Source organism: Chrysochloris asiatica, unplaced genomic scaffold (genome assembly GCF_000296735.1).
Source record: "Chrysochloris asiatica unplaced genomic scaffold, ChrAsi1.0 scaffold00095, whole genome shotgun sequence".
In the NCBI taxonomy this organism is placed as follows: domain Eukaryota; kingdom Metazoa; phylum Chordata; class Mammalia; order Afrosoricida; family Chrysochloridae; genus Chrysochloris; species Chrysochloris asiatica.
Window position 1 is genome coordinate 3,952,732 of NW_006408613.1, and position 19,990 is coordinate 3,972,721.

The 19,990-nt window shown below is 37.9% G+C and overlaps 1 protein-coding gene across 2 annotated transcripts in view; it reads left to right on the top strand.

The window, feature by feature from the left end:
• DLGAP2 (discs, large (Drosophila) homolog-associated protein 2) overlaps positions 1-19,990 on the top strand; it is a 327,825-nt gene that overhangs the window by 296,111 nt on the left and 11,724 nt on the right. For both annotated transcript variants that reach the window (XM_006866711.1, XM_006866710.1), the window contains one exon: positions 2,114-2,529. In XM_006866711.1, coding sequence (XP_006866773.1) covers positions 2,114-2,529 — 416 coding nt within the window. The remainder of the gene's footprint in view (positions 1-2,113; positions 2,530-19,990) is intronic.

Genomic DNA, 19,990 nt, shown 5'->3' on the forward strand with positions numbered 1-19,990 from the left:
TATTGAGGAGCCAAATCTTATATCTACATTAAACTTGGATTGTGCACATGAACACACACACACTACCCTCTCAGCTCATACACACTCAAAGCTCTTTCACCCAACAATTTCTGGTCTCCAGTGATATAGGTTGTGTGAGAAATGCTATTGATACCCCGGACACTGCCTTAGCCCCTCTTAGGCACCAGAGGATAAGTATAAACACCTGACTTGGACATTTCCCCTATGGGACTCCGGAGGGAGAAATGGGGCAGAGCACTTTATCCCATATGAGGTCACCTCACCGATGCATCATCATGGGTGTTTACCAACAAATGCTCAAGAAATCCAATCTGAACTCGTTTTAGCCAGAGAGAGGCCTGTTTATTCAACTTTGTAAAATTAAGTGTCAGATCCGGTAGGCACAGGCATACGCAAGGCATGGCCAGCTCATAAATAGTTTTATTTTATTCCCCTGTCTCAGAAAAAAAAAAAAAAAAACCTCCTCCAGTTCTCCTTTTACTGGGTATTATGGAGTTTACAATCTCCCCCATTGTAACCTACTAGTCCTTACTGGGAGCATTCTCATTTAAAGTCAGTCCCCTGCCTCAACTTCCCCTATTTCCTTGATTCTTATTTTATAAATTCTAGCTGGTCAAACTAGTCTCTTCCTTTCCCCTGAGTTCCTTTTGTTATGCTAGCCTGCTACCCCCAAGATTCCCTTTAGTCCTGAAACTGGATCACCCCAAGAGCTATTTCTCACAGTTGGTTTTCCGTCAATCATTTCAGTAATTGGCTATGTAGAAATGTTGTTGTTGTTATGTGCCATGGAGTCCATTCCGACTCATAGCGACCCTGTACAGGGTTTCCGAGGCTATAAATCTTTACTGGAGCAGAAAGCCTCCTCTTTCTCCTGCGGAACAGCTGGTAGTTTTGAACTGCTGACCTTGCGGTTTGCAGCCTGATTCATAACCACTAAGCTATGTAGAAATAGGTTATATTAAAATACATCCAATAATGTATGTATTTGATGTGTTATGTGTGGTTATGTGTCATGGAATCAGTTCCAACTCATAGGAAACTGTGGGGTTTCCAAAGCTACAAATCTTTGCTGGAACAGAAAGTCTCATCATTCTCCCATGGAGCAGCAGATAGATTCAAACTGGTGACCTTGCAGTTAGAAGCCCAGCTCATAATCCACTATGCTACCAGAACTCCTTAAATACATACAGTAAAATGCTTTTTTAAAACAACTGCTGAAGGTAGAATCTGGGTTCATTATTTTAACCCTTTATAAAATGGAGTCCTGATGTGGCACAGTAGGATAAGCATTCAACCTCAACATCAGTTTGAACTACAAGGTGGCAGTTCAGTCTTACCAGCCACTCCTCAGAAACCCTATACAGGTTGCAATGAGTTGAAACTGACTCAAAGGCACTTAACAACAACAACAATGAATTAACACAGTGACTGTCAACACATACTCAGACATAGCAATGGTTGTGAGAATGGTACAGGACTGGGGAGTGCTTAGTTCTGTTGTATATAGGGTCATTATGGGTTGAAATCAACTCAATGGCACCTAACAACAAGAACAAAAGTTTGCAGAAAAAATAGATGATATTAAGTTATTAAGCTAAGAGAAGAAGCTCATGCCCTGGAATGTTATATGGCTAGTGACTAAAACTCAGTATATCTCAGATATTATTTACATAAAAGAAACAACATGAGACATCATTGTATGTGTGTGTGTGTGTGTACAGAAATAAGGGAAGTTGAATAAACGTGCTACATTTCTGAAATGAAAATAATCATTTGATGGCAATGGTTTAATGGAATACATTAACTCTCATAGTATCATCCTAGGTGCTAATCATAAACTTAAATCTTAAGTGGGCATCATTTAGACATTGAGTCCAAGGTAGATGTTAAAAGTTTATTACTTGCAAAACCAAACAATTTTTCATGGATGAAGAACCAAAAATATATAGATAAAAACATTATTTTTTCTCTTCGTCAATTGTTAGATTGTTGTGGTTCAGGTTCAATCTTTATAGGGCATTATTAGGTTTTGTTGTACATTTTAAATCATCTCCAAAAGTCCACCATTTTGTCTTCTTTTCCTCCTTTCCAGCCATGGACGTTTTAAACGTTCCAATAGTGTAACCGCTGCTGTCCAAGCAGACTTGGAACTAGAGGGCTTCCCAGGACATATTACCATGGAGGACAAAGGTCTCCAGTTTGGTTCATCATTCCAGCGACACTCAGAACCTAGTACTCCTACCCAGTATGGAGCGGTAAGAACTGTACGGACACAGGGACTCTTCAGTTATAGAGAAGATTATAGGACCCAAGTTGACACTTCAAACCTTCCCCCTCCTGACCCTTGGTTGGAGTCATCCATTGAGACAGTAGAGACTGGAAGAATGTCTCCATGTCGCAGGGATGGGTCATGGTTTTTGAAACTGCTGCACACAGAGACAAAGAGAATGGAAGGCTGGTGTAAAGAGATGGAAAGAGAAGCAGAAGAAAATGACCTCTCAGAAGAAAGTAAGAATAAGATTAATTTTCTTTCTTTTTTTTAAGACAATGGTAACTTTTCAATAATAATAATAATAAATGGAATATGAATAGTAATGGGGGGAAGTTTCATTGCTAGTTTAATAAGTAAAAATAAATGTGTTTTCTCACATCCTATTCAATTATAAGAAAAAAATATAAATGAATAGAGAATCAATCAGTTTTAACTAAATTGAATAAGAGTTCAATTGTCCTAACAGTTTTATTGGCATTATAGCTTATCCCATCATCAATTCTAGTAATGATTTAATGAGGAGCATTTTTATTGTTTTCTCTAATTCTCTTTTCCCATATTCATAAAAAGTTGCTTTGGCATTATGCTAAAATAGTAGTTTAAAAAAAGTTGATGCTAAATAAAAGATGCAACACTTGTTGTTTTCATTGTTAAGTGCAGTCGAGTCAGTTCTGACCCCATAGTGACCCTGTATAGGGTGTCCAAGGAGCAGCTGGTGAGATTGAACAACCAATCTTGTGGTTCAAACAATTTTGCAGTCCAGTGCATTAGTCCACAGTGCCACACCAGGACTCCATTCAACACTCCTTCTTCCTGTTGTTAAGTGCCACTGAGTCAGTTCTGACCCATAGCAACCCTGTATAGGGTTTCCAAGGAGTGACTGGTGAGCTTGAACCACTGACCTTGTAGTTCAAACAACTTTGCAGTATGGAGCATTAACCCACAGTGCCAAACCAGGATTCAACACTTAGGTGTATAAAATTGGGCTAGCAGTTTTCTGATCATTGTATGAAATGGAAATATATGTAATTGCCTTTGCAAAGTGTCAGCAAAGCAAATCTGCTATAATAATTGTCTCTACTTATCCATTTAGAAAAGGACAGCATCCCTTATTCCCCAGTTCCCTCCTGTTTACCTTAAGAAACATTATCAGGATTTCTCAGAAACTGCATTCTTTATAAATTCCTGTACATTATTTCTAAATAAATAGAAATATATTTTTATTCAGAAAATATTTTAAAAATAAATGTTCTTTTTTATAGATGGAGAAGACCATGAGCTTAGTTGCAGAATACTTAGAACTACCACTTGCCCTTACCAAAGCAGAATTTTACAAAAGCGCTTTGGGTTGTCTTGACAAATCAGACACTCTTTAAAGTATTTCTTATTCTTTTTCTATTATTTTCTTTATCCATGCATTCTGAATATAAATTCTGAAGTTTGGGGAGGATAGCCAATGTCCTTGGTAATTTAGTTAAAAAAAAAAAAATTGTGTAGATGACTGCTGTAATGAAGTGTATCAATAACACTTGAAATGGAATAAAACAGCAAAATTATATTGACTGTGACTTACAGAGAACAATGCCTTAGAATCCAAGAAATTGGAGGAAAAAAATTATTTAGAATTCCTATCTGTTCTGACACATAATTAACCTATGAAGCAAGAAGAATAGTGTCTTTAAATGACTAATTCTATTCTTATACATTTTTCTTTTAGCCGTCAAGTTCCATGTATCATTTATATGAGTCCTTATTAGAACATTCAGTATTTTGGAAAAAGTATTGCCATGGTAAAGCATTTGAACCTTTTCCCTCAGACCTGCTATGTCTACATTTCGACACATGACAGATAGATGTCAGAGAAACATTATTCAAATTGTTCACATAACATTTGTTTAAATTTATCATCTGTTATGGGATCATTTAATGGCATAATTGTTCATAGTTCTGATATTTAGAAATTACTCATTTTCTGCAGCATTTTTTCTACTTGTCAGTATTTGTTTCAGCCTGGCACAATATTTTTTATTGTAATATGAAGTTATGATCTCTTTCACAGAGATAAAACACAGGCAAAGTAAATTGCCTATGTCTATGCCCCATCAGGGAGTCCTGGTGTAGCGTTGTGGGCTAATGCTCCAGACTGCAAAGTCGTTTGAACTGCAAGGTTGGTGGTTCAATTCATCAGCTGCTCCTTGGAAACCCTATACAGGATCACTTTGGGTTGGAATCAACTCGAGGACACTTAACAAAAACAAAAACAAAAATGCCCTATCAGAATTTAAATTGGCAGCTCCATTTTCATGTATGCTACCAGTACAGCCTGGGAGTCCTGGCGTGGCCCTACAGGATAATGTGCTGGACTGCAAGGTCAGTTTGAATTGCAAGGTTAGCGGTTCCACCAGCTGCTCCTCAGAAACCCGATACAGGCTTGCTATGAATCAGAACCTATTGGACGGCACTTAACAACAGCAACAATCAGTACAACCTAGAACACTATGAACTAGAACCCGAGTTGAAATGCTCTTTGATTTAGCCTTGTATTTGTCAGTTCTTAGTCCCATCCCAAAAATTGTGAGGATGACACAGACCAGGCAATATTTTCATCTGTTCTAAGGTCACCATGAGTTGGAGCCAACTCAATGGCAGCTATCTATATAACCCCATTAAATGTCTAGGTCTTCTTTACAGTTTGGAAATTTTTGTAAGACATATCAAACAGTAAGGATCTATTTTATATCAGTGAATCCTCAATAAAACATTTTTGAAAAAGAGAAGGAGAGAGAGAGAGAAAATTCAGAAAGTAGTAATACAGGAAAGTCAGAAAGTATTGCTACAAAATAAAGAAGCATTTATTACACAAAAACATCAAAACATGAAGCTATTGTTTCTCAACATGTCCTCCACCTAGGTCTATACACTTCTGAAGGTACTGGCTCCATCTCTCTAATCCTCCCCTGAAGACGTCTATGAAGCTCAATTTACTCCATGTCAAAATGACAACTTTAGCATTGCTAAGGAGTTCTGGTGTGGTGCTCTGGGTTAATGTGCCAGACTGCAAAGCCATTTGAACTGCAAGGTTGGCAGTTAGTCAACCAACTCGATGGCACTTAACAACAACAACAGCAGTATTTAAATTTCAGTTGCTTTTGGAAAATATCTTTTTCTTCAGCAGTATATAGACAAAAGTGAATTTCTGCTGCCTCTCAGTTGTAATTTCCTAAATAAGTTTTGTTTTTGTTTTTTTTTCCTTCAACCTTTTAGGACCTTTGGGATTTTTCCTGGACTCTTTCATTAATGTGTACATTCAATAAATATTTACCGAATACTAAATTATAAGCAAACCACTGTCTAATAGTCTAGAGGTTTGATACAAAGAAATGAGTAATGTATAGCATAGAACCTGATTTCAGTAACCTAAGGATGGGAAAAATCAATTACATTATTTATAGTAAGTGGAAACTGCTAAGTATAAGGTCTCCTGGTGTGGCACTATAGGATAAGCACTGGACTGGAAACCACAAGGTCAGCAGTTCAAACCCACCAGCTTCTCTCAGAAACTATACAAGGTTGCTGTGAATCAGAATCTACTCAACAGCATTTAACAACAATATGTATAATAAAAGATGCCTAGATAAAGTTTTTAAAAACAGAGAGATATTTTTAACTGGGAAGATGCTGAGAAGGCTTCATGGAGAAAATGTCATTGATCCTGAATCTTGAAAGATGTATTGGATTTAGTCAAATAGGTGGGGCAAGGGGAGCAAGGTGAAGATGATCAAAAAGAAAATTCAGGCCTATCAATGAATAAATTCACCTGTCAATTAAAACAAAACAAAAAGGTCATTCAAGCTCACAAACAAAAATAAAGAATTGGGAGCTTGTTTTCTTCCTCAATACAAATACCATAACTTACACATTGACCTTTGTGTGGCTCTGTGGGTTTAATGCGCCAGACCGCAAAGCCATCTGAACTGCCAGATCGGTGGTTCAAGCTCACCAGCTACTCCTTGGAAACCCTGTACAGGGTGGCTATGGGTCGGAATCGACTCGATGGCACTTGACAACAACAGGAGAAAGGCTGGGCTACCTGACTTTTCAATGTTCCTATAGTCCTGTTATTCTCCACTCACGTTTAAGCCATGTATTTCCCAAAGGATAAGCCAGTTCATGTATTTTCTCAAAGTTGTGCTTTGCTATCATATAAAATTTTTAGACTCATTGAAAGTTGTAATCATACTGATTCATTTTATGAGCCACCAGCAGTGACTAACACAGTGCTTTGCACAAACTACTCTGTAAATGAAAATTGGAGGGAATACCAGATGGTGGAAAGAGTTTTAATAGATAGGAATGTTCACACATCTAAGGAGTCCTGGTGTGGTACTATATGATAAGCACTGGCTGCTAACCACAAGGACAATGGTTCAAAAACATCAGCCATTCCTTGGAAACCATACAAAGGGTTGCTATGAGTCAGAACCAACACAGGGACACTTAGCAACAACAGCAACACTGCTAAACACACCTTCATAAAAGTATAACATCTGAAAACCTTAGTAGAATCATTTGGTTGCCCTCAGATATAGGAACTGAAGTATCCCAGTCTATTTAAAAACAACAATAACAGCAAAAATCAGTGCCGTTGAGTCTATTCCTACTCATAGCAACCCTATAGGCGAGAGTAGAACTGCTCCTTAGGGTTTCTGACCCTGTAAATCTAGACGGAGCGGGCAGCCTCATTGTTTTCTCAAAGAGCAACTGGTGGGTTTGCACCATAGACGTTGTGATTAGCAGTCAACTGCCTGTCTCATTCTACAGATAGGGAGTAAGATCATTTGTATTTTGTGTCTTTTCAATTTTTTTTAATTTCCACTAACTATAATTGCATTGCTTTAAGCTTTCATATCAATTCTAACAGAAAAATGAACGTATTTTCCTTTTGATGTCATAGAAACTACTGAATATTTTCAACACTGAAATTAGACTGTTTGTCCTTCAAAATAATGGATATGTTAATAAATATGGTTTTCTTAATTTCTTTTATATTGCTCATATACCTTTATTTGAACAAAGATGACAAGGTTCTTGGTATGTATCCCAGCAGCATATTTCGCACATAAAATGGCACAAAATTAATCCAGGTCAAACGATTCCTGAAAATTCTTGGAGGCAAGATAACCTCCAATTATACCTCAAATTGTAAGAATAAATAAAGTGTTATTGGTTAAGATACTTTAAAAAAATAAAGAATATTGAAATTCTTCATTATATGAAATGATTTTTGCCAAAACTAATTTTACAATCACAGTTCAATGAATTGATAGAACAAATCTAAATTCATTTAATTCTCTGTGGTTAATGAAAACTACTTGGAAACCAAATTAACACTGGTATACATCATATTAATGCATACATTTAAAATAAAATGCTGTGGAATCAGTTCTGGCTCATGTAACCAGTATGTTGCTCCATAAGGTCTTCAAGACTATAATCTTTTGGAAGCAGATCACCAGGTCTTTCTTCTGAGGGTTCCTCTGGGTTGATTCAAATCGACAGCCTTTCAGTTAGTAATTGTGTACACTAACTGTTTGTGCTACCCAGGCACTCCTTGTTGTTGTTAATTGCCATCGAGTCGGTTCCGACCCATAGCGACCCTGTACAGGTTTTCCGAGGGTATAAATCCTTACGGGAGTAGAAAGCCTCATCTTTCTCCCGCGGAGCGGCTGGTGAGTATGTATATTGCCACATATATTACAAGTAAAAAAATTCTGGAGTTATTGTAAAACATTCTTGGACTAGTTTTAGTTTTTTTTGTATTAAATATATTAAGCCAATTAATTATGTGATGCCAAATGGCATAAAGTAAAATATTAGCATATTTTCTAAAACAAAGAAATTGTTTTAAAGCTACAATGAATAATTTTATTCAATAATTGTATTGAGATATGAGCGAGAAAAAGAAGCAGAAAAGCAAGCAAATAGGGTTTTGTGAAAGATGTTTGAAAGTCCTTTTGTCCCAAAAAAACTCCTCCCAAAATAATTAATAACCTAAATTTTCACTTTATCAGATTCATACAATCATAGACTAACAAAGCTGGTAAGTGTATTGGGGATTGCCTCACCTAATGTCTTTGTTTTATAGACAGAATGTCCTTGTTTTATAAACAGTATTAATAACATAAGAGTTGTGTTAAACCTATGGCATTGGATCTCCCAGACTAGGGCTGTAGGATAATCATTGGACTGCAAGGCACAAGGTCAGAAGTTCAAACTAACCAGTTGCTCCTTAGAAACCCTGTACAGGGTCGCTATGAGTCAGAACCAGAATCAAATTGACGGCACTTAATAACAACAACATCATGCTGGGAAGAGCTACCTCCTGAAAGCAGAGTTGACCATAATGACTTGAATGGAGTAAAACTTTCTAGAACATCATTTACTGATGGGGCACAACTCAAAATGAAGAGGTGCAGCTGCAAACATCCACTAGTATTCAGAAAATGGAATATAGAAATATGAATCTAGGAAAATTGAAGGCTGTCAAAAATGTGATGGAACACATAAAGATCAATATCCTTGGAATTAGTGAGCTGAAATGAACTGGTATTGGCCATTTTGAACCTGACAATCATATGATTTACTATACCTGGAACCACAATTTTAAGAGAACAGCATTGCATTCATTACCAAGAGTAACATTTCAAGATCTATCTTGATATGTCTGCTATAGGATCATATCCATATGCCTACAAGGAAGACCAGATAATACCACTTTTATTCAAATTTATGCACCAACCATTAAAGCAAGTGATGATGAAATTGAAGAATTCTATCAACTCTTCCATGTGAAATTGAGCAAACATGCAATGAAAATGCATTGATAATTGGAATGCAAAGGTTGGAAACAAACAGGAAGAATCAGTAGTTAGAAAATACGGCCTTGATAATAGAAATGATGCTGGAGAACGCATGATATTATTCATTGCAATGAATTATTCATTGCAAATGCCTTTTTTAAACAAGGTAAGAGGCAGATATACACATAGATGTCACCTGATGAAATACATAGAAATCAGATGGGCCTCATCTTTGAAAGAGACCATGGAAAAGCTACATATCACCAGCCAAAACAAAACTAGGGGCAGACTGTGGAACAGACCACTAATTGCTCAAATGCAAATTCAGACTGAAGTGAGAAAAAGGAAAAGAAGTTCACAGGAGCCAAAATATGATATTGAATATATCCCACCTGAATTTAGATACCATCTCAAGGACATATGTGATGCAGTGAACACTAATGACCAAAGACCACAAGAGTTGTGGGATAACATCAAGAACTTCATACAGGAAGAAAGCAAAAGATCATTAAAATGGCAGGAAAGAAAGAAAAGACAAAAATGAATGTCAGAAGAAATTCTGAAACTTGCTACTGTGCATAGAGAAGCTGTGGCAACTGGGAGAAAGAAGGATATAAAAGAGCTGAACAGAACATTTCAAAAGGTGATGCAAGAAGACAAAGTAAAGTGTAATAATGAAATGTGCAAAGACCTGGAGTTAGAAAAGCAAAAGGGAAAAACATGCTCAGCATTTCTCAAGCAGAAGAAATGAAGAAAAAATTTAAGCCTCAGCTTGTAATATTGAAGGATTCTATGGGGAAAATACCTAATGATACAGAAAGCCTCAAAAGAAAATAAAAGGAATACCCCAAGTCACTATACCAAAAAATAATGGTCGAGGTTCAACCATTTCAAAAAGTAGCTCATTATTAAGAATCAATGGCACTGAAAGAAAAAGCCCAAGGCATTGTCAAAAAATAAGCCTCCAGGAATTGACGACATACAAATTGAAATCTTTCAACAAATTACTGCAGCACTGTGATATGAAGAGAGGGCATATGCATAAGAACACCCACACTTGCAGATAATACCCACTTGTCCTGGCTTCAATGACTGGATGATCAGAGCTCAACCAGAAGTAAAAAGAAGAGGGAAAAAAAAAAAGTATGCTCATACAATTTGATGAACTTGACCTACACCTATGGAAGCAGTAACTCAAAAGAGGGAACAAGTCCTTACAGCAAGAATCATTCCCACCCCCTCCACACACAGAGTAGACAGGGATGGGCAACTTGGACATTGGCTACCCAAAATGGGTGTGCAGGGCTACAAAGGCAAGAAGTGACTGGCTTACAAGCTTTCAAGAGGGAACCTAGATCCAGAGGGCCTGGAGGAAGGTTGAATCTCCAGTGAGTAGTATTCAATCTGACTAGCCGGGGCTGATGCAATGAAATACAGACAGGTCTCTTGTGATACAACAGTGAATAATTGTTATCAGGACTGATTGTGAGGGTTGGAAATGTAAAGATAGACATTTTATAGCAAGGAGGGAAGTGATTAACTTTTCAGTCTAGGAGCAGAGTTCCCTAGGACCATCAAGGGAGAAGAGCAGAGAGAGGGACACTACCCAGAGAAGCAGTGATGTCTGAAATGGAACCAGAGATGATGACGTGGAGCGACGGAGCAGCTGGAGACTTTAGATCCAGAGAGGGAAAGCGACTGTGTGCTGAAGACCTGGGGGGCACGGAGGAAGGATTGCATGGAGGGGACTGTAACCATGGCAATGAGACGATATATGACAGAATGAATGTAAAACCAATGTCCTCCCATGTAAACTATCACATAATTCACAATAAAACATTAAAAAAAAAAAATTACTGCAGCACTGGAAGCACTTACTCATCGAGGCAAAGAAATTGGAAAACAGCTACCTGGCCAACTAATTGGTAGAAATCCATATCTGTTAACATTTCTAAGAGACGTGACCCAACAGAAGGCAGGAAACATAGAACAATATCATTAATATCACATGTAAGTAAAATTTTACTGAAGATTATTTTAAAATGGTTGCAATAGTACATCAACAAGGAGCTGTTAAGAAATGTAAGCCTGATCCAGAAGAGAACATGGAGCAAGGGATATCATTGGTGGCATTCAGATAGTGCTTGGCTGAAAGAAGAGAATATTAAAAAAATGTTTACTTGTACTTTATTGACTATGCAAAGGCTTTTGACTGTGTGGACCATGACAAACTATGGATAACATTAGAAAGAATGTGTATTCCAGAACATTCCATTTTGTTCATGAAGAACTTATACATAGACAAAGAAGCAGTCGTTCAAAGAACAAGGAGATACTGAATTTTTAAAATCAGGAAAGGTATGTGCCAGGATTGTATCCTTTTCACTGTACTTATTTAGTCAGTATGCTGAGAATATAATTAGTGAATCTTGAATATATGAAGAAGCATGTACTGTCAGTATTTCAAGAAGAATCGTTAACAACCTGAGATATGCAGATGATACAACCTTGCTTGGTGCAAAAGACTTAAAATACTGATGAAGATCAAAGACCACAGCCTTCAATATTAATTATACCACAATGTAAATAAAACAAATATACTCACAACTGGACCAATAAGTAACATCATGATAAATGGAGAAAGGGTTGAAATTGTCCAAGACTTCATTTTTCTTAGGTTCACAATCAACACTCATGGAACCAGCAGTCAAGAAATCAAACAGCAGATTGCTTTATCTGTGCCATCAAGTCGATTCCGTTTCTGACTCACAGCGACCCTGTATAGGGTTTCCAAAGAGACACAAGACCTCTTTAAAGTGTTCAAGAGTGAAGGCATCAGTTTGAGGATTAATGGGCACCTGACCTAAGCTATGGTGTTTTCAGTATCCTCAAATGCATGTGAAAGTAGGACACAGAATAAAGAAGACCATAGAAGAATCAATGTATTTGTATTATGATATTGAAGAAGAATATTAAAAGTACTATGCACAACCAAAAGAGCAAATGGTGCCATACTGTAGGACAGGGGTGGGAAACCTTTTTATGCCAAATTTTATAGCATCATTTGTGAGCCATACAAAATTATCAGCTTAAAGATTTAGCCTTCTATGGTTACAAATTGGGCTGCACACCACAAGGTCAGCAGTTCGAAACTACCAGCTGTTCTGTGGGAGAAAGATGAGGCGTTCTGCTCCCATAAAGATTTACAGCCTCAGAGACCCTGTACAGGGTCACTATGAGTCAGAACCAACTCCACGGCACAAAACAACAACAACAACATATTTGGTAAAACATTTTATTAACTCACCCCTAATGTCATGACTAAGGAGCTCTGGTCACGTAGTGATTATGAATCAGGCTGTGAACCTCAAGGTCAGCAGTTCAAAACAACCAGCTGTTCCCTGGGAGAAAGATGAGGCTTTCTGCTCCCATAAAGATTTATAGCCTTGGAAACCCTGTACAGGGTCTCTATGAGTTGGAACTGACTCAACGGCACTTAACAACAACAACAATGTAATGGCTGGGACTGCAGTTCCCTTGGCAGGGCCAGACCAAATTATTTTGCAGGTTTTATATGGTCCATGGGCCAGATGTTCTCCATACCTGCTATTGGATAAGCAGTGGACTATTAACCACAAGATCAGCTGTTCAAATCTAGCAGCTGCTCCTCAGAAACCTTATACAGGGTTGCTATGAGTGGAACCAACTTAAGGGCATTTAACAACAACAACAACAGCCATGCTGAAAGGGGGCGCTGGTGACACAATGGATAAGCTCTCTATTGCTAACTGAAAGACTGGTGATTCAAACCCACCAGTGGCTCCCAGGGAGAAAGATGTGACAATCTGCTTCTGTAAAACTGCAGCCTAGACATCCTATGAGGCTGTCCTACCCTGTCCTATAGGGTCGCTATGAATCAGAATCTACTCTACAGCATACATCAGTAACACCAACCTTGCTGAAATGCCATCTCTGGGATGAAAGACTTGTCATTGGTTTTTATAAGCATTCACACAAGGATAGGCAACTGACAAGTCTCTAAAGTGATTCTGAGAATGAATGGGGAGGAAAAATGAGTAAACCAGTTGCTGTTAAGTCAACTCCAACTGATGGTGATTCTAAGGAGTAGAACTGTGTTCCATAGAGTGTTTAATGGGAGTAGATCACCAAGCCTTTCTTCCTAAGTTCCTCTAGGTGGACTAAGACCTACAACTTGTTGGTTAGCAACTGAGAACATTAACCATTTTCATCCAAAATGAGGAAACACATGCTAACCTAGGGATGGAAAAGGAGGACGTAAACCAAAAAGAAATTCTACCTCTCTCTAAATTTTACTCAAGATCTCATGGTTCAACATAGAAGATTACACATTTAAGAATCAGGAAGAATGATGACCATTCTTAGCAGAACAGATTGCTTTGTTCGCATTGGCTGTTACCAGTTTTAGGTGATATGTTTGGGCAGCTTTCTGAAGCATCCAATGCATTGATAATTCTTTTAAAAGACACAAACCATGGATTGTGTCCAGGTGCTCTGGATCAGGCTGATATAACACAGCCAGCTAATCAGGTTTCTTGCTCATTATATGCTTCGTGCTCATGGAGTTGACTTCACACTTCCCAAAATCTAAATGGAAATGGGAAATTGGAGTATAATGATAAATGTGTGCTCAGTAAATGTGAATATGATTAGACTTGAGATCCTGAAAGGAAGAGATTTGTGAAGGCAGTGATTTCTCCTGCTTACTTTACAGAGCCAGTCATAGAAAAAGACTCCTAAGAGATTAGAGTGGTAATAAATGTTCAAAATATAATTCCAAACTACCTGAAAATTCTACAAAAATCCACTTCAAATTTTTGATAAAAGGAGTAGTATAAATGTTGTCCTGGTACTTCATGGCAAGTTTAGATAGAATTGGAAACTATAGAAAATGCATGAAAAATAAACTAAAGGAACCCAGTAAGTTAATCAAACTTCTTTGTGCATTAAAAGCAAGGGTTATATCAGGGTTTTTTGTAAATTTGCATTCTGATGAGCAATGACCCTTATCTGCAGCTCTTGAAAGAAAACGTGTCAAACTATGACAAAATTAGGGAAGTATAGTGGAAAAGAATCAATTGAATTTTCACTTCAAATTCTTTGTAATTATAGGAAACGATTTATGTTATAGGTATCAGTTAGATACATTCCCAATGACTGAACAGCAAAATTCTGCCATTAGCAATCACATCATTAGCTACACCCTTTAGCATTCATTATCTTTCCAAAGCAATATTCAATTTATACTTTTTATAATGATTCTCCACTACATTAAATCAATACCAAGATATTGCCCATCTATTAATGTTGTTCTAATATAAATTGAAGTTGTTTATATTAATACTTCACTTGAATTATATTTTTAAAGGAATATGAAGATTAGGGATTAAAACTTCAAATTTTACAAAACAGATTGGCTTTTTAATTACAATTTGAGGAAGGATGGTGTCACTAAAAAGAAGTGTATTTATTCACCTTTCTAAACATTTTTCAATAACTTCATTAAAACAAAAGCCTCTAAATGCTTTTATCCATCATGCAGAGTATATTGTTGTTGTTAACTGTCATCAAGTTAGTTCCAACTCATAGCCACCCTGTGTAGGTTTTCCAGTGAACAGCTGGTGGGTTTGAACTACCAACCTTGTGGTTAGAAGTCCTGTGCTTATCCTACAATGCCACACCAGGACTCCATAATGCAGGGTATGTTGTTGTTAAGTGCCATCGAGTCAGTTCCAACTCACAGCAACCTTGTATAGGTTTCCAGTGAGCAGCTGGTGAGTTACAACCCCCAACCTAGTGGTCAATTGCTTATCCTACTGTGCCACACCAGGTCTCTAGGCAGTGTATGTTGTTGTTGTTAAGTGCAGCCGAGTTGATTCCGACTCATAGCAGCCTTGTATAGGGTTTCCAAAGAGAAGCTGGTGGGTTTGAACTGCTGATCTTGTGGTTTGCAGTCCAGTGTGATCCACAGTGCCACACCAGGAGTCCATGCAGGGTGTAGGACTTTACAAATAGAAATACAGCATTTTAAAACCAGAGATACTCCACTCTGCATTAGTGAGACTATGACTGCAGAAACGCGTTCAGTGTGGAATTATTCAAATATGAATGTAGTATGAAGTACTTTAGCCTGTTTAAAGATACTGGTTTTTTTAAGCTGGTAAGTCCTCTTTAAGAATCCCTGGGTGGTGCAAACAATTAAAATGCTCAGCTGCTATCTGAAACTTCCGTGGTTCAAGTCCACCTTGGAAGAAAGGTCAAGTGATGCAGTTTTGAAAAATGGGCCTTTGAAAATCCCTGTGGAGCACAGTTGTGCTCTGACATACGTGAGGTTTATGAGTTGTAATTGACTCAATGGCAACTAGTTTGTTTTTTAAACTCCTTTTTAGTGCTCTCATGATGAAAATCAGAACCTTGAGATGAGGAAATATTTTCTCTGTTGCATTCTCAAATCATTTTTTCTTTTCCTCACAAAGTTGATAGTGAAAAATTAGACCTGGCCTGCTGCATAAGAAAAAGGATGAGAATGTCATCGTTGTTAAGCAAGATGGTGTCCTTGTGGTTGGGAGGGGCAGGTGAAGTGTCACACTGGCTACAGCTTACTCTCAAATGGTTTGGGGGAGTGGCAGGGCAGGGAGACAGATACATGACAAAATGTTAATAATTACTGATTCTAGATGATTACGGTATTTTTTATAGTTTTCATTCAAATTTTCTGTGTGTTTGCAATTTTTTTTCATATACAAGAATGAGAGCTATCATGACAATTAATTACAGAAATTTAAAAAATAGAGATACATAAGAACTTTTTAGGTTCCATTATCCTATTCAAGAAATGAATCACTCTTAACGTGTGTCACATAACATATAGTTAGTAAAAATGAATATGTTATGTATAATGGTTTGTAATTGGCTTGTTATATATTATAGCATATCTTATTGTTAAGTGCTGTCAAGTCGATTCCCACCCATAATGACCCTGTATAGGGTTTCCAAGGAGCAGCTGGTGAACTTTAACCACCGACCTTGCAGTTCAAACAACTTTGCAGTCTGGCACATTAGCCCATAATGCTATACCAGGACTCCTTAAACACTTTTAATATTAATAGATATATTTCTGTAGCATCATTTTCAATTATATAGCATTTGATCAGCCATTTGAACTGCAAGGTCAGCAGTTCAAGCTCACCAGCTGCTCCTCAGAAACCCTATACAGGGTCACTATGGGTCAGAACCGACTCAATGGCACTTAACAACAACAACAACATAGCATTTCATCATAAGAATATTAAGGTCCTTTCTGACTAATATTTATGATTTTTCTTTCCCCTAAAGGAGTCTTGGTGTGGTGCTAGAAGATAAGCACTGGACTGCTAACCACAAGTCAGCAGTTCAAACCCACCACTCCTAGGAAACCCCATACAGGGTGGTTATGAGTCAGAACCTACTCACTAGCACTCACCACACACAAAGTAATGCTAGGAAGATGGGGTCATCGGGTATTAGGACTTCTGATGCCAGTTTCCCAACACATGTTGAATGAGATTCACAAATAATTGATTTTAAGACTGACTGTTAAAATCACTAATGTTTAGGGATATCTGACTACTGTGAAAGAAAGCTAAAGGATTTGATTTTTCTTCTCTGTAAGTTTCCACCTCTGCGAATAAACTGTAAGACTCTAATTCTTAAATGTGGTCCACAGGCTAGCATCATCCACATCATCTGGGAATTTGTAAGAAATGCAATGCCATGCTCCACTCAGTTTACTGAGTCAGAATCTTCAGTTTAACAAGATCTCTAGGTGATTCTTATGCATATATTTCAGGTCTCTTAGAGCTGTAATTATCTACACTGCTTTAGATTAAACCTAGAATGCATAAACATATCTTCAAATACTTAATTATAGTTGGTTGTGGTGGATCTCTCTCCTTTGCACGCATGAGGGACAAATCTCCATATAAATATCCCTCTTTTCCTTAACATTTTTCGTATGGCATTGACAAATATAAACTTGCCAGAGCATTCTTCAAGCAAAAACCTAATAACATAAACTATAATGTTGTAAGTGCTGTAGTAGTTGGTTTAGGGCAATTATCTGTATTCTGCAAACAGTCTTTGGGGTAAGCAAAAAAAAGAAGGAATTGAGCTCATGGAAACAATCCATTTTTGACTGTTTGAAGTATGTGTAGATGGTGTTATACAAACAAATTCCATGGAAAGGTGACATTCACTTTTAATGTTTCCAGACAAAAGGAGACCCTGGTGTAAATTGAGGCATGATGATATATTTGTATTGGCTTCATGGGAATGCTGATGGCACTATAGGATAGGCACATTCTTCTAGCCTTTCCATGGGAGAAATGTGAGGCTTTTTGCTCCCGTGAAGATTTACAGCCTTGGAAATGCTATACAAGGTTGCTACTACTCGGCTGTGGTTCCATAGCACTTAACAACAACCCTACCATGGAGTTCCTGGATGCTGCAAACAGTTAATATACTTGGTGGCTAAATGAAAAGTTAGCAGTTTCAAGTCACCCTCAGAAGAAAGACCTGAAGATATGCTTCTGAAAAAAATCAGTCTTTGAAATTCCTTTGGAATTCTCTGCTGACACACAAGGGATTCTCACGAGTCAGAAACAACTCTGACAGCAACTGGTTAAAAAAAAAAAAAAAAATGCAACCTACCATGAGGGAAATATCATTATCTTGGAATATCTCATATCAACTAGCAAGTTAGTTACTATCTGATACACAATCAAAATATATTATATCAAATAATGACTTGTTTTAATCACTCAGTACAGAACTTCAGAAAGATGGCTAGTTATCAAAGAAAAGCCCTCAACTATAATGAAAATTTACATTGACCATTCTCCCAGAAACACCATTCCTATCTACCTGCTTCTTCTCAGTGCTGAGAGTGAAGCCGAGGAGGAGTCCCTGCATCTTTTTCTACTGCTCTGCTCTTGTGGTCCTAGCACTTTAGTCCCAAGGCCCTTGCTAATCAGCAGATTATTCCAGTACCAAGTTCTTCACTAACTCTCATCCTCCCAACCCTCTTATTAATTATATGCAGTCTATTGTAGTTTTGAAGGCACCCTAGTAGTGTAGTGTATTACCACCACATGGACTGCTAACTACAAAGTCAGTAATTTGAATCTACCAGTAGCTTTGCAGGAGAAAGATAAGGCTTTCTGCTCCTGTAAAGATTTACAACCTCAGAAACCCTATTAGGGCCACTACGAGTTGGAACCAACTTGGTGGCACAAGCCAACAGCCACCACCATTGTAGTTTGATCCCCAGAACCTTGGTCTAGATCCACCACCCACCATCCAAGGACAAAGAATTCAGATTATTGTGCTGCATAAGCTCTACGGAATACCTTTCCAACTGTTACTCAGTCAAATAAAACATAGCAGAAAGAAATGGACCTAGGATACAGTGGTGAAGGGACACTGGTACTGCAATGGCTAAAGCTGTTAGAACTCACCAGCAGCTCAGTGGGAGAAAAAACTTGGTTGTCTGCTCCTGTAAAGATAATATACAACCTAAGAAACAGTGTGGGGTTGTTGTTGTTGTTAAGTGCTATCAAGTTGGCTCCCACTCATAGTGAGCCTGAATAGGGTTTCCAGGGAGCAGCTGGTGAGCTTGAACCGCTGACCTTTGGCTATGTACAGTCCAGCACATTAACCCACAGCGGCATGCCAGAACGCCAGTGGAGTAGTTCTACTATAAGATCACTGTGAGTTAGAATCAACTCAACAACACACAAGAAGGAAATGTATTTCAACAAATTCCTAAGTGGTTTTGAGAATTGGATGTGTCAAGATCTGCCAAAGCTACTATTTTCAAAACATTGATTCTGTTTAAACTAGATGAATTAGCAGGCATGTTGTTGTTGTTAAGTGCTGTCAAGTCAGTTCCAACCCGTAGTGACTCTGTAGGGTTTCGGAGGAGCAGCTGGTGAGCTTGTTCCAGCAACCTTGCAGTTCAAACTGTCTTTGCAGTCCAGTGCATTAACCCACAGCGCCACACCAGGAGACTCAATTAGTAGGCATAATGGCTTGAAAAGGGGAGAGATGTGAAAGTATGGATATGTTTGGGGGTACTAGATATATTTTCTTCCCCACATTTCTTGCATGGTCTTTTGTATGGCCAGTCTAAATTCAAGAGTGGCCACATCTATCTTTCTTTAATTTTTAAACTCCTTTCCACTTATAAAACTAAATTGTTTCCTTTTTTAAAGTTAATTGTTTATTAAAATAAATCATACAATTCTGGAATAATTTATAGTTTAAAATGACTCTTCCTAACTCATTAAACCAGTATTATACTTACTCATAGCATACTTGAAAATGTAGCAGTGTTTTTGTAAACTTATCTAGTAAATCGATTGAACAAAGAGCTCTGGTAACATAGTGGTTATGAGTCCGGCTGCTAATCATACAGTTAGCAGTTGGAAACTACCAGTTGTTCCGTGGGAGAAAGATGAGGCTTTCTGCTCCCTTAAAGATGTACAGCCTCAGAAACCCTGTACAGGGTCGCTATGAGTCAGAACCGACTCCACGGCACATAGCCACCACCACCATGGACTGAAGAGTCTAACATGATGTCAGTGTATGGTGATAACTTAAGGTGACTTTGTTGGCAGCCAAGGAGTCAGCAGTTTCGTGGACAGTCCCTGGTAATGGACAAATCACTAAGCTAGAGAAAATGAGAACAGGATGCTCTTCTCAATTGTATCATTATCTTACCTTGAGACTTCTTTTACATAATTCAGTCTCTTCACATATA